Genomic DNA, 14,730 nt, shown 5'->3' with positions numbered 1-14,730 from the left:
GGTCCCCCTGCTAACGCGGGTCCCCCAGCGCGTCCGCCCAACGCCCGCGGGCTGCGCTGCAGGCAGGTGGCGGGAGGGCTGGCTCATTAGCATAGCGTGCCCTCTGGGCCAACCAGCGCAAGGCGCGGCCGGGGCGGGGTCGCGGGGCGGGGCTTCGGGGCCACGCCCAGGACAGGTGCGCGGGCCGCGGGGGAGGGAGCGCGTGGCCGCCGAGTCCTCCCCACGGGACTGCCCTGGCGCGCGCCGCGAGTCACACCGACCCCTGGGGCCTGGCGCACCCACTCACCGTGGACTAAAGGGCGGAGGTCAGGGCTGGGTGGAAGCCGAGCCGGGCTCCAGTCCACACGGCGGTGGAGGCGTGCGCAGAACCCCTGCTCCAGCTGGTTACACCCGCCCCGCCTGCTGCGCAAACTCGCAACGGTAGGATTGATGAGCACAAGCCCCGAATTCCAAAGCTGACCCACCTGACTAGCCATAGTGGTGACGGGGGTCAGCTGACCTGGGGGAGAGAGGCCTTTCCCAGGGGGTGAAACCTGGGGAGGGTTCCTTCCCTCTGGGGACAGGGCTTTAGGAGTTGGCCCGCGCCTCCAGAAGGCTCCTTTGGTTGGGAGAAGGGACACAGCCTGGAATTCTGGGATTCCAAGGGGTTCTGAGCTGCGCTTATGGGAAGTTTCATCAAAGGGGGGGAAGTGCGTGCGCTGTGCAACAGCCTAGTCTGTGACTCTGGGCAGTCGTGTCCCTCCTTCGGTGCGGCAGAGAGCTGGACGAGCCATGTCTGAGTGTCTGGTCCCTTTTGATGTGGACGTTTCAGGACTTCAGGGGTCAGATGGGGCATTCTCTGGACGAGTGGACACAGCCCCAAGCCTGCCCCTGACAGCTGCGGGGCTTTTCTGTGGCTGTGCAGCAGGCCTGCCTTTCTGGCGGTGCCCTTGAGGCCTGGGTGCCAAGGGACTGCTGGTGCTCTTTGCCACCGAGGGCTTGGGGGGCGACGAGGTGAAGTTGATGGTGAGCCTGTAGAAGGACCTCTGGAGAAGCAGGGAGGGAGGGCCATGTCACCCAGGGTCTGATGTTCATAGTGTTGCAGACGAGAAGGTGGAGGCTCTGAGAAGTTAGGAAGTGGGGGAATAGGAACTCAGGGGAGCACATGTGGCTTGGTGAGAGCATGGAAGGGCAGGTGGTGCACGGACAGAAGGCACGCATCTCTCCTGTGGGCCATAGCCTGGCACCGTGCTGTTGTGCGTGTGGATTTCAGAGGACACGTGGCTGCCTTCTGCTTATTCACCTGTTCTGTGGCCTCGCAAGCTTTCTATTTATACCCGCTCTTCCTTCTTTCCCCTGCCAGACGTAGATAAGGCTTGCAGGTACCTGGGTCAGCCCTCCACCCACACTGTCCCTCCTCACCCGGTTACGCACTGTGTGGCCGCCCGCCAAGATGATGTCCCTCATCCCCAGAGAGATGCTCACACTATTTAGGGAAACTTGAGTGTTCTTGATCTCATCCTGGAAATGCTCCCTGGGATCCCAAGGGTCCTTGGAGCCACTGTGGGGTAGGGGCAGTATATTCTTTTCCTAGGGCTGTCGTTACAAACGACCCCCACCCACTTCTCAGCCCTCCCTGGAGTCACGCAGACTCACTGGCTGTAACTCACAGGGTTGTGTCTGGGTTGGACCCAGGAAGGACCCACAGAGGAGGACACTGGCATCTACTTGTCCACACCTGTGCAGTGCCAGGGAGGGGGTGCAGCTGTCCCCTCCACTCTTGCTCTGTGTCCTTCTATCCTCCTTATGGCCGCTTTACTTGGCCATTAAGCCTCACGCCTGCCCACTTCCCACCAGTCTCCTGGAACTGCCCCTCTTTCAACCAGAGCAGGACTTGCAGGGACCAGAGTCTCTGCCTTCCAGAAGAAATCACAGCAGTCTTCCCTTGGCACCTAAGACCTTAGGGATGACAGCTGGCTGGGAGCCAGGCTGTGGGCCCCACCCATCTGCCTCTATCAGCCGCCTGAGCAGCGCTTTCCAATTAGGATAGGCACCTCCCGAGCGATTGCTACAGTTCTACTTAGTTTCTCTTTTTATGTGTATGTGTTTGGAGTCTTTTTTTCATGCCTTACAAAGAGTAAGACAGGTAGTGCTTGACTCTGCCTATGTATGTACACATACATCTGCACCCCCACTGCATGCTCACTTTTTAACTGATTGGGTTTCATGACCTAGTTTGGGGGGCCCTGCTCCCTATCAGACTGTGCCCAAGAGGGGGGCCAGCTGGGAGCCAGCCCTCACTCCTGCACAGTACCTGCATGTGCACGGTGGGGTCCAGCAACGCTTGTTGGATGAGATGGAAAGGCATCGAGAACCCCAAAACAGCGTGGCCCCTGGCATGCACATCCCTGGGGCTTGGAGGAGGGTGAGCCTCTGTGCTCTCAAGTGTGGACATATCAGCATGAAGCACAGGCCCCAGGGACCAAGACTGTTGGAACAGTGCTCAGAGCTTGGGCGCCTGGGTGGCTCAGTTGGTTAAGCAACTGCCTTCGGCTCAGGTCATGATCCTGGAGTCCCGGGATCGAGTTCCACATCGGGCTCCCTGCTCAGCGGGGGGTCTGCTTCTCCCTCTGACCCTCTTCCCTCTTGTGCTGTCTCTCATTCTCTCTCTCAAATAAATAAATAAAATCTTAAAAAAAAAAACAAAACAGTGCTCAGAGCTGGACCTCACAGCTGGGGCTCACCTGTCCCAGTACCCCGGACAGATGGCCCCTCGCACTGGGGGCTCCAGCCGCAGGGACAAAGGGCCCCTGCACCAGCATGTGGGGTGTTCATTGGGGTGTGGCTGTAGCTGGGATATCCTGACTTAGGGCAACCTCATGGCTGTACGAGGTCATGGACTTGTGGAAACTGAGACCAAATGTTCCAGCTCCCAACATCTGGTCAGATTGGTGCCAGTGAGTGCTTGGTCACCCCCAGAGAAGGGGAGCTCATTCCATTTTGAGGCCTGCTACAGCTGATGCTGGTTCTTAGTCTGGGGTCTGGGGGACATGTCTGTGTGAGACAGAAAGGGACACTGTCCCTTCCCACACAGCTTATTCGACATGCAGGAGAGTCCTAGACATGGTGTCCTAGGCATGCCAGGGGACACGGTGTTGGGTGCTGAGGAGGGGTTCTAGGGGCTGGGGCGGAAGGGGGAGAAAGCAGCAGGGGGCCAAGCAGGGGTGCACGCACGTGCTGGGCTGTGGCCTGCCGCGTGCGCACATGATGCATGTGTGTGCACACGTGTGTTTGTGAGGCCGCAGGTGCTGTTCCCGTGTGATATGGGCATCAGGCATCAGCAGGATGCCCTGCGGGGTTTCAAGGAGAAGGGTCTCGGGTCCACAGCAGGGTTTCCCACTCTGCACCCCACTGCCTCCTCCCTGCACGCTGGAGCTGGCCCCTTGTTCCCAGCAGGTTGTTGGAGACAGGGAGGGCCACCTGTCGGGCAGCTCTCTGTCACCGGGAGGGGCTGGAGTCCCCATCTTGCAGACCTGCCCCCAGCCAAGCCTCCGCACCACGGCACGCCCTGTGCTTCTCACACCAGCCACCAGGGGGCAGAGGCCAGTAAGCGCGGCCTGCCCTTGGAGGCTCCTCGGAGAGGCGTCTCAGGCACTCAGACCTCTGTTGCAACTTGCCTCCAAGGCGCCGAGTGCATCGGCCAGACAGGAGCCTCCTGGGTCCCAGGCCTGGGGTCCCTAGCGCAGGCTTTCTGGAAGCCACTGACTGCAGGGCCTGGAGTCTCTTCTGGCCCCGAAGGAGCCAGCAGCGGGGCTTTTGGGTCCAAAGTGCCTCCTCTGCTGGCCTGGCTGGCTGGCCACCACATTCAGCAGGGTGCCTCTGTGGGAGCCCGGCTGGCTGTGCCCCGGGCTAGGTCAGGGCAGTGGGCCAAACTCTCAGACGTGCTCAGCTCCTGTGCGACCCGGGGGTGAGCACCGCGCCAGTGCTTGGGGGCCTGGGGGCTCTGCCCTCTGGGCGTCCTGCCGGCCGGCACCGTGCTAACATAGGCGGTCGTAGGTACCCGAGATCCAGGCATGCTTTCTAGGCCTCAGGGTGCGTGTGGACTCCCCATGCCGCGGTGCCGTGCGTACCGTGAAAGGAAGTGTGCACTCCGGGGGGGGGGGCGCCCCAGGATGCAGGGCTGTCTGGCTTTGTCCGGCAGTGGGGGACGTGAGCTCCTGCAGTGGTCGGCCCCGCGTGTCAGGGTGGGAGGGGGACGCTGGCTTCCGGGAACTCCCAGCCTGAAGTGTGTGTCTGTGTGTGCGCGCGCACGTGGCGGGAAACCCTGGAGGCGGCCGAGCTGATTTACAGGGAGGCCTGGCGGGACAGCCCCACTGGCACGGGATTCACTCGAAGTACAAGGGAGGCTGTTTGTGCTGTGGCGTTCAGCCCGAGCGTCCCCACTGACACTGTGGGGTCTGCCGAGATCCAGCTCGCCCGTGTCCCCCATGCTGTGTTGGGGTTCACTCTGTCCTCCCCTGGGCACACTGCCCTGAGGTGTTGGGGATGAGAGGCCACGTGTGGACGCTGTCCTGTGGCTCTTGCCCCCGTGGCTGTACGGAGGGGGCAGAGCTCCTCAGGTGTCCTCAGGTGGCAGCAGGGACCCGCCACCATGCCTGCCCCCTGGAACTGGCGTCCTCGGCCAGTGGGGTTGAAGAGGGGAGGCTGGGGCTGGAGGCTCCTAAAGAAGGACCTAAGGGGGTGACCAGCCTGTCACCGCTCTCCCGAGTGGCAGCTTGTGGGGGCTTGTTTGCCTGGCCCTGCCTTGGCTTCAAACTCAGGAGACCCACCTACTTTGAGGAACAGCCCAGAACACAGCCCTGCCCAGGGAAACTGCCCTGGTGGCCCAGACCACCATCTCTGGCTGGACATTCCATGTTTAAAGATTTTATTTTTAAATAATCTCCAGCTCCAACGTGGGGCTCGAACATAGAACCCAAGACCAAGAGTGGCACGCTCTAAGCCAGCCAGGCGTCCCGGACGTTTCACATTTGAATGGCTCTTTCCGCCCGCTAGGCCCTGCATGAGGCTGGGGGGCCAAGGTCACATGCTGGGGCACCAGGAGGATGCCCAGGGGAGCTGCAGAGCAAGAACCAGCCATGGGGAGAGTGGCTGCTCAGGGACGCGGGGCTTCACCCACCCCGAGGGCATCCCAAAGACTGCCCGCCAGCCTCCATGGCCACCTCCGGCCCCCAGAACAAGCCTTGAGTCCAGTGTGCTGGCCTTGGGGGGACCCTATCTCATGACAAGGAAGGAGGTGAAAACCACCACCACCTGGCAAACTTTTGCCCAGATGTGTCACCAGGTACCAGACGGGGTTCAAGAGAGAGGATGTGTTCTGGGGGAGCCTCGGGCTGAGGGAAGTGTAGGGAGGCACCGTGCGCACAGGGAGGGGCCTGGGGCAGGTGGGCAGCACCGTCCCCCACCAGGTGCTCGAGCTGCCTAGGACAGACACACAGCTGCACCCCAGCCCCCACCTGCCTTTCACCCTCCCAGATGAAACCTAGCGGTCGAGGTTGCTATAGATGCTTCGAAATGTTTTATTGAAGTTTTTTTTAAAAGAGCAATAATTTATGCCATGAACCGAAAGAGTAAGACGGCGCCTTCCAACCCCACCCGTCACCCCAGGGGTGGCCTACCAACACAGTTCGGGGTCCACCTGGGAATGGGACAGTGGGGCGGGGGCCAGGGCCCTGGCGGGAGGAGGCCTGCACTGCTGGGGCAGCCGCTGCGAGGGGCCAGGGGCCCTGGGGGTTCTTTCTGGCAGTTGGGAAGGGGGACCCAGCAGAGCAGCGCCAGGATCTGTCTGAGCAAAGCCCCAGGGCATGCGCTGCCTCTGGCGTCCACGCCTCTTTCCTTCCCCCGCGCTGATCCCACAACTGTTGCTTTTTGACTATTTTTTTTTAAAAAATATAATTTTGTAAATGTTCCATAAAAATACTATTGTTCCTAGTCAAACACGGGTATTGCAATATGAAGAGTAACTGCTCGGTCTTTGCTCTATAAAATGTGAAAAGATCATCACACTGGATAATATAGAAAAATGCCAGAATTTCTAAGTATCACAAAAGCCAGTACCGAGTGCGCGAACTGGAAGCGCTGAGAGACGGCGGCTGGGCTCCCCCGCGCCCCCTGCTCAGCAGCCAGGCCTGCGCGACGCCGATGGGGCACAGTGCGTCTCTGTGCCCGAGAGGAGGACAGCATGGCTTTGAGGCGGACCGGCCGCCCACCGCTCGCGGGCCCAACGAGCCAGCCCCGTGCGGGCCGCCTGCTCAGCCCGAAGCACCGAGGAACCAGCAAGGCTCGGCCAGGAGCACTGGTGGCCACCCTCCGACGGCGGGGCCCCTGGCGGGCTCGGGGACGTCTGTCCTGCAACACAGGAGGCTCCGCTCGTCCCACAGGCGCATTTCCACGCAGGCGCTGGGCCTGTCCCCCCAGCCGCGGCCCCATGCCCTGAGGCAGGAGGGCTCAGGTCCAGGGGCTGGGCTGTGCCTTCAGTTCTCGGACAGAGACAGGGCCAGGGCAGCCTGGAAGGCAGCTTCCTCGTCGATGCTGTAATCCTGGAAGACACGAGGGAAGACGCGAGGATGCGCGGGTGCCCCTCAGGGCCAGACCCTCCGTCCCGCGGCCCGGAGGGAGCCGTGCTGCCCGCCCAGGGCCATGGGCTCGTGGGATGGGCGGCCCACGCACGGGATCCACCTCTGGCTCCTCCTCGAGGGCACCGCGGGCCTTCCGCAGCGAGCCGCCCCGCAGACACCTGGCCCGGAGACCGAGTGCCGGGCGGGTCTGTGCGAGGAGTGAGGAACTGGGCTCTGAGGAGCAACTAGGACCGGGGCGATTAGCCCCAAAGGCCCTGGTGCGGGAGGGTCTGCGGGCCGGGTGGGGGCGTGGTTTCCAGGGGACGGAGGAGCAGGGCAGGGCCTCTGCGGGGGCGCGGCCGCGGGGAGGGGCAGGGCAGGGCCTCTGCGGGGGCGCGGCCGCGGGGAGGGGCAGGGCAGGGCCTCTGCGGGGGCGCGGCCGCGGGGAGGGGCGCGCACCACGGAGGAGCAGGGCAGGGCCTCTGCGGGGGCGCGGCCGCGGGGAGAGGCGCGGGGAGGGGCAGGGCAGGTCCTCTGCGGGGGCGCGCACCACGGAGGGGCAGGGCAGGGCCTCTGCGGGGGCGCGGCCGCGGGGAGGGGCGCGCACCACAAAGGTGTCGTAGGAGAACTTGTGCCGGTGCAGCAGGTGCTGCAGGAAGTTGGCGCTCTTGTAGCTGGGGTCCCCCCAGGGCATCGCCGAGCAGATGGGGCACACCTGCAACACGGGGTGCGGGCTGAAGCAGCGCCCCGCTGCTCGGGGGAGCCGGCCCCGACCCCCCCGCCCCGTCCCCCGGGCCGGCGGCTCACCACGCGGTTGGGGTCGCTGCGGTGGTTGTCCACACAGTGCTTGAGCAGCTCCTGCTGGTCCAGGTTGCGGGCGCCACAGTAGGGGCAGGTGAAGGTGGACCTGTTGGGGACGGCGCTGCGGCGGCGGCGGGAGGTGAGTGGGGGCTTCCACTGCCCCCACCTGCGGCGTGGCCCGCCCCGGAGGCACCCGACTGGGCCTCCCCTGCACTCTGGGTCCCATCCCTTCCCCCCCACACTCCCCTGCTGGGAGGTGACTCGCGGGCCTGTGCGGGCCCTCCTTGGGGTGCCCTTCCTGCAGGGCAGCGAGGCTGTCCGCAGAGGGAGACACAACAGCCTCTCCCACCTCCTCCAGGGAGAGCAACATGGGCAGCCAGGAGCTGCCCCTACAAGGAACAGGGGCTCTGAGCACTGGAGCAGGGTGGCCTACCTGGGGATGGGCTGAGACGTGGGCACCACGGGGACGAACTTGGGACAGTTGGCCATTTGCTCCTGGACCTTCATGCAGGAGGAAACGTGCACCCTCATCTTGGCCAATGTCACCTAGGAAGACAGAGGCCGAGGAGGCGTTGGGGTCAGGCTCCAGAGGATGAGAGGGCCACTAGGCAGCAGGGCCCGTCCCTGCACCTGACGTTCACGGCCCCGCAGTGCTGCGTAAGCAGGGGGGAGGCTTCACTCAGGGGCCTCACGGCCCTGCCAGAAAAGGGGCACCAAAGGAAGGAGACACAGACTCTGGATACCCATTGGCAGGTGCGTCTGGCCACCAGCTGCTGGACAGGAGCACACTTCAGCTGGGGTCGCTCGGGGGCTGCAGAGGGCAGGGGCAGTCCTTGAGGAAACCAGAAGAGATGTATCGGGGCAGAGGGGACAGCCCTCATTACAGAAACTGAGATACAGCGTTCTTGTAGACAGCCAAGCATCTACCTGATAGAACTTCTTACCAAAACGTACCAAACCACAGCACACCTTCTCCTCAGCCCGGCCCGGGGCACACGCTCTGGCCGAGGGGCAGGGAAAGGGGCCAGGTGTGCGGACCTCGGTGTGGCTCAAGTGAACGACCCAAGGAAAGAGACAGGTGCAGCCATCCCTCCCTGGGGAGCAGATGCTACCAATCCTGCTGTCACCAACGCCAACAGGCTGGGAGTAAATGTCTCACAAATAGGAAACTCGTTCACAGGACCAAGGAAGCAGCGAGGAGGGTGTGAGCGAGGGGTAAGGTCCCCGGGGCCAAGATCCCCCCCAGCTGTCCGCTCGAGGGCTGCCTGGCTCCCCACTCTGCTCAGGCCTGTCCCACTGGCCCACGAGTATGGACAGACCCGAGCACACTATGGCAGAGCAGCCCGCTTCATGTGGGAAGCCGAGAATGGGCCTGGCCTGCTCTCTCTCGGGAGAAAGCCTGCGTGCCAGGGAAGGAGGCCAGCAGCCTCACTGCAGAACCCAAGTAGCTCCAGGATGTCCTGACTCTGACTCTGACCTGTAGGACAAAGCAACCAGCAGTCGCCTTCTATTGTGATGTTTCTATCAAAATGCAAACTCAAAATCCGCTCCTGGGGCTGGGCCACTGTGAGGGGCTCCAGGCAGGGTGGAGAGACAGGCCAGGTGGGTGCTGGTGGTCAGCCCTGGAGAGGCACCCCCCTCCATTCTGCCTGGGGCCCCAACCCCCGTTGGCAGGGCCGAGGCTCAGTTCCCATCTCCCCAAATTAGCCCCACAACAGCAACCACGCAACAACATAAGACCCAGAGCCCAGGCCAGGCGGCAGGGGTGGGGGTGATGTGGGGGGCTGTGGGGGGTGTGGGAAGGCCCCCAGGGAAGTGAGTGGTGCCGTGGGGGAGGGGCAGAGCACAGGTTCCTCTCTGCCGGAGAGGAGAGGGGGGAGCGGAAGCAGGCCCTGCACCTGCAGACCACAGCCCCGCCCGCCTGGCTGGCCTGCCCAGCCCCAGGAGGGCCCCCGGGGTGGGTACCTTCTTGTTGCAGCCCCTGCAGGGCGCCTTGTAGGAGGAGAGCTGCTTCTCCACATGGGCGGCCTTGTCCACCTTCTTGGGGTCGAAGGGCAGGCGGCACAGCGGGCAGAGGGGGGACGGCACCTGGAGGCAGGGCTGGAGGCACTCCCCGCAGAACCTGCAGGGGGAGCGGGCATGGGCCTGAGGGCTGCTGGCTGCTTTGAGCCTCACAGGGCAGCCCCCCTCTGTGTCGGCGGCACGTTTCTGGAGACCGTCATTCTGTTCCTCTGCCTAAACGACGACCCCAGGTCCCCTCCCAGCCGTGGGTTTCTGGGGCCCGCTGCCGTATCCACGAGGCTGGTGGGGCTGTGGCTAGGGTTCTCCAGGAGCTGTGCTGGCCCCGCGGCCCTGGGCCCAGCCCGAGGCTCAGCCTGCCCGTCTCACGGCCGCGTGGTGATGCCAGCGCCCCAGGTGCTCTGGGGACACAGCACAGGGGGGCTCTGAAAACCCTCCACCCACAAAGCGTCGGAGAGTAAGATCATCAACAATGCTGGGAGAGGAAACCACAGGGCTCCAGGGGCCTGAGACTCATGGGACGGGGCGGGGCCAAAGCTGTCCAGCCCCGTGACAGTGCCGGGGCAGAGGCGTGGTGACGGAAGGGGCCTTGCTTGGGCTCCTGGCTGCTGAGCAGGGACACTCATGGCCCAGCACACACCTGGGCGCCCGAGGCTCTTGGCGCTGTCCCTGGAGATGCCGCATCAAGAGGCCAGCCAGTGGATACAGATGTGCTTGGGCCGCAGCAGCAAGCCCTTCTCACCCCGAGTCCCCCCGTGCCACAGAGAAACTAGCAGCGTTCAGTCCGCGGGGACACCGGGCTGGAGAGCACCCAGCAGGCAGCAAGAGGGAGCTCGATCCCAGGACCGCCTTGGTCCAGCTTCTTAAGAAGTGTTGTGGGGGCCGCTCAGCTATGACCCCGACCTAGAACCTGCAGACGCTGAGACGGAGCCCCAGGGCCCCAGATGAGTGGGCACTCGGCCCCAGGATGAGGGCTAAGCCCCCACCCACAAGAAAGGGAGCCCCTTCAAAGACTGCAAAGACCGGGATGTGCACGACTGTGCCGTCATCTGTGTGCACCAAGCGGGGGGTGTGGGGGCCACGGGATGTGAGGGTGTTCCCAGGTGTACACGCTCAGCTCAGCTCAGCGGCCAGCATTCTGCCACCAGGAGAGCTTCACCTCCTTCCCAGGAGAAGGCAGTGGGGGTGATCTGGAGTCCCTCCTGCTGCCCACGCCTGGGCCTTCCTCCTACATGCTGGCTTCCAGTGCAGCACCCACCTGGCTCGGCACCATTTGCAGGAACATGTGCACAGAAGGCCCGGCTTGGCCTGAGGCCCATCGAAGATGCAGCATTCCCGGCAGCCTCCTTCCCCCAGGAGGAGGAGGATGGCCCACCCATCGCCTCACCTGGTGGGCATGTGACAGAGGCATCCAGGCACCACCCCATGGCACTCTGGTGAGTGCCCCAGCCTGCCTCTCGCGGCTCCAAGGGTCTGACTAGCCTAACGGCCGACGCAGGCCTCTCCCTCCGCCTGCCACGGGAGGAGAGCTTGCTACTGTCACGGAGGGTGTGCATGGCGGCGCCACCACAAGAGCCACGGGGCAGACACAAGCCACGTCATCCATGGGTAACGGACACACGGATGTGTCCGAGCCCCAGGATGGGTGAGTCTTGGGGACGCCAAGCTGAGGACGTGTGTTGTGTGACCCCGTTGACATGTCAGAGCAGACCCGTGGTTGCTGCGGCGGGGACGCCGGCTCAACAGCGCGCACTCCGGGAACCACCGACGTGCACACTTCAGACGAGGGCATCCTCCTTCAGCAACGCTGTAAGACGCACACGCAGAAGGATGGCCCCAGGAGCACTCGGGACGAGTCACCATGTCATCAGGGCAGGCCTCAGGGCCACGTCTCCGACGACAGATGCACAGGTCGGGGTGAAGGGCACCTCTTTGCCAGCAGGAGGGGGCCGGGGAGCTTGGGGTCTTGAGAAGGCATGCGTGGACCCCTGCCTGCACCCGGACCCGCCCGCCTGCCCGCCCGCCCGCCGGCCCGCAGCTCTGCTGGTCCGTGTGTCGTGGCACCTGAGGGGCTGTGGGCACCATCGGCTGGCAGCCAAGTCTCCACGCTATGAGCGCGGTGCTCGGAGCCGCCCCAGACAAGCCGTGCCCGCCTCTTCCAAGGAGGTTCTGCCAGCACGAGCGGACAGAGCCAGCTGAGGGGTCTGCTCTCTGCCCCCAGACCCGACGGCCACCTCACGGGCTCCAGCGCCGCGTCTCACTCCTGCCCGGGCCTCTCACACACACCACCGTGCCAGAGCTGGCCAACGGTGCAGGGGACCCACGAAGGCCAGGACCTGTCCTCAGGGGCAGAGCCCGACTTCCAAAGCCTTACGTGGATGATCTCAATCGCCCACATCCTGGTCCACCCACACGCAGCTGGAGGTGCGCTCCCCATGCCAAGCAGGGAGTGACAGACCCCGCCCAGAGAAGCCCGCTCATGGGTCTGGGTGCAGGTGGGCAGGGGGCTGTCAAGGCTCAGCGGTCCCCAGGGTCTCCAGGGTCACTGCTGCAAGGGCGCTCACCGGGGGGTAGGGGGGAGAGGTGGGGCCTCAGAGGCCAGCCCCTCCGGACTGCCCGAGCTCAAGCTCTGGCTTTGCTGCGACCCCTGGGAACTCAGCCTCTTGTACAAAATAGCGAGAGCACCTGCCCGACGGGGCCATGGCACGCCGAGCGCGCAGGACACACCATTCCTCATCATTCCCTACGTTTCCCCCTAAACGTGAGCGCTCTTCTCTACGATCTCTGCTCATTGACTGCATGTGGGGACGTGGAGGTGGAGGGACCCGTGGGACAGCGGTGCTGAGAGAGCATGAGAGGAGAACGGAGGCCAGGGGAGCCTGCCCCGCCCCAGGCCCTCAGGGGAGGGCCCATCAGAGGGTCATACATAGCCACGCAGCTTCTGCTTCCAGATGGGACTTACTGCCCAGGATGTCCCCCGAATATGAGAAATAACCGGCTCCCTCTGGGGCTCCTGGGGAGCTCTTGGGAGCTCTTTCACAAGCCCCACTGAGGGCCTCCTGACCGAAACCCACCCCGACCTCTCCTCTTCTGTCTGGTGCTGCCCACGCACAGCCGCTCAGCACCAGAAACTCTGTTTTGTGGAGGCAAACTGTTTACGGTTAGGTGGCCGTGCGGGACAAATACGTAGACCACCACCAGGTTCTTTGAAGGAAAAGCGTGAGCCTTTAAGTCCTCTGTGCTTGTTTGTGCATGTGCCTTCATGACACCAGACCAGAAACTTGGGAAGAGTAAGAAACAGAGGCAGAGAGAGAGCTAGGGAGGAGGGCTTCTAAGGAGGACGCCCTGGAAGAGCTTCTCGCGGGACCAGCCTCAGAAACAGGAGAGAGATCAGATTCTGCCAAGAAAAACATGGGGTGGGGGAAGGGTTTAGAGGACATGATGCTTTCATAATTCTGTGCAGTCCTGTGTTCTGAAGACCACATTTTAAGAAAAGACTTTTTTGAGGACAAAAAAAAGACTTATCTGGAAAAAAAAAAAAATCCGTACACTGATTTGTACAGACCCGGAGACTGGAAATGCTGTGGCCCTGGGATGAGTAACTGTTGGTGCCAAGGGGAGACCATCCGAAAACCAGAAAAGGCTTTCTAAAGTTGGGTCAAGCCTTACAGTTCTCTCAGTGATGGACTAAAACCTGCAGAGCGTACCTGAAAACACCCACCAGCATATGCTTCCAAGAAAGGAGTCTTGTTCAGAGGCTGCCCCTGACAAGACGTCACCAGCAGTGTGACAGTGCGGCACGGCCCTTCCCGACAAGTTGGCTGTACTCCCTTGGTGTGGGCAGGTGCCTGTGCTGCCCCACATGGGAGGAGAAGGAAAGCGGAGGCTTTCTGGATGCTGACACTGTCCCTGGGTGACGAGAAGGCACACACCTACCCAGCTCCCCCTTTCTATCAGGAGCCTCCTAAGTCAGCTGCCTGTTAGCAAAATATTCTAGGGGCACCTACCTGCCTGGATGCACCTCTGCCCAACCCCTGAGAGTGAAAGCCCTACCGCCTCAGTAGCCCTGCTTGCTGGCAACCGAGCCCTCCTGACCCCGCTTCCCACACTGCTGATTTCACTCAAGAGCTGTGCTGTTCAGCCAGGAGCCAGTCGGGGAGTAGACACTCTGAACTCGGCGCCCTTCCAACCAGGCTGGCAGCTCGCAGAAGACTTGAGTGCAGCTCTCGGCTGGGAGGAGAGCCACATCCTCAGGTTTCTGTTGCTGAAACACCCCTGCAGGACCCTCCTGGAGGCTCCGGTGCAGCTGGAAACCCTAGCAGGGTGCTTGGTGTCTGGTCCCCAGGGCCAGCCCGCCTGCTCAATGATGGATATGACCCAAGATCTCCATCAAAACAAAACAGCACCAAACTCCAAACAAGTCCCTCTCCTAACTTTAGGGAACTCCTCTCCTCTGCCGTTAAGACAAGCAGGTGAGGCCTGGAGGTGGGTGGGAGGTCTGGCTTAGCAGCCAGGCTTGCCCCTCTTCAGCCAGGACTGTGCATTTATTTGCATGAACTTTGTCGAGATGGTAACTTCTTGTCGAGATGGTATCAGCTCGGGAATGGTGTTCTGGCATTTTATTAAACACCACGTTGACCTAGTCGAAGAGGAGCGGGTCCGAAAAAGAGTTGATAAGAAGAGCCACAAGGCATTTATTTACAAATGCCCACCCCGGTCTCCAGGGGACCGAATCGAAGGCGACTGGCGCAGAGGTCGCCTGCTGCCCTCTGAGTACCCGGGTAGGCCCGCCGAAGCCGTAAGCAGACCCCAGGGGAGTCGGGACCGGACAGGGCTGCAGGTCGCCCGATGCGCCGACAGGGTGCTCGGCTCGCCGGGGACTGGCGGGCAGGAGGCTGGGCTGAGGCGGAGGAACGCGCCCAGAGGACAGGGACGGCGCTGCGCAGGGAGCCCCGCGCCCCCGCCCGAGTCCTCCGCGCGCCTGGCTCCGGGGCTGCGCCGGGCGGCCGCGAGCCTCGGGCCCCTCCCGGGGCGGGCACGGACCCCTCCCCGCAGCGACGTCCCGGCCCCGCGGCCTCCCGCAGGCCGGCGCACTCACGTGTGGCCGCAGCTGCCGATGGCCACAGGCCGGTGGTACACCTCCAGGCAGATCGGGCAGCTGTACTGCGCCTCCAGGCCGCTGTCGCCGCCCGCCGGCCCGCCCGGCGGCTGCCGCTGCTGAGCCGAAGCCACCAGGCTGCGGAACATCGCCATCCCGGCGCCGGGCCTGCCGCCACCACCGCCCCGCCGCTGCCCCTGTTCCGGCTCGGCCAGG

At 63.2% G+C, this 14,730-nt stretch overlaps 1 protein-coding gene across 2 annotated transcripts; it reads right to left on the bottom strand.

Annotated features, from left to right (window-relative positions):
* Positions 1-5,548: 5,548 nt before the first annotated feature.
* On the bottom strand, positions 5,549-14,725 carry RNF166 (ring finger protein 166). Of its 2 annotated transcripts, none has more exons than XM_032389955.1 (6): positions 14,515-14,725; positions 9,363-9,519; positions 7,831-7,943; positions 7,404-7,518; positions 7,204-7,311; positions 5,549-6,578 (listed from the first exon to the last, which is right to left on the bottom strand). In XM_032389955.1, exons 1-6 carry the CDS (start codon positions 14,667-14,669, stop codon positions 6,513-6,515), a joined length of 714 nt encoding a protein of 237 aa, XP_032245846.1. In that variant the 5' UTR covers positions 14,670-14,725; the 3' UTR covers positions 5,549-6,512. The 2 variants fall into 2 exon arrangements, with proteins under 2 accessions (XP_032245846.1, XP_032245847.1); XM_032389956.1 differs by having other exon boundaries at positions 7,404-7,503; positions 14,515-14,723.
* Positions 14,726-14,730: the final 5 nt, after the last annotated feature.

The sequence above is a fragment of the Phoca vitulina genome, unplaced genomic scaffold (genome assembly GCF_004348235.1).
Source record: "Phoca vitulina isolate PV1807 unplaced genomic scaffold, GSC_HSeal_1.0 scaffold56, whole genome shotgun sequence".
NCBI lineage: Eukaryota > Metazoa > Chordata > Mammalia > Carnivora > Phocidae > Phoca > Phoca vitulina.
This window is presented reverse-complemented; position numbering and strand designations above follow the sequence as displayed.

Bases quoted from the DNA above. Each gene is read 5' to 3' on its own strand.
- RNF166 (XM_032389955.1), bottom strand. From the start codon at position 14,669: ATGGCGATGTTCCGCAGCCTGGTGGCTTCGGCTCAGCAGCGGCAGCCG. The intron at 9,520-14,514 runs GTGAGTGCGCCG...CTCCCCCTGCAG, and splicing joins ATCGGCAGCTGCGGCCACAC to GTTCTGCGGGGAGTGCCTCC. The intron at 7,312-7,403 runs GTGAGCCGCCGG...CCCGTGTTGCAG, and splicing joins GCAGCGACCCCAACCGCGTG to GTGTGCCCCATCTGCTCGGC.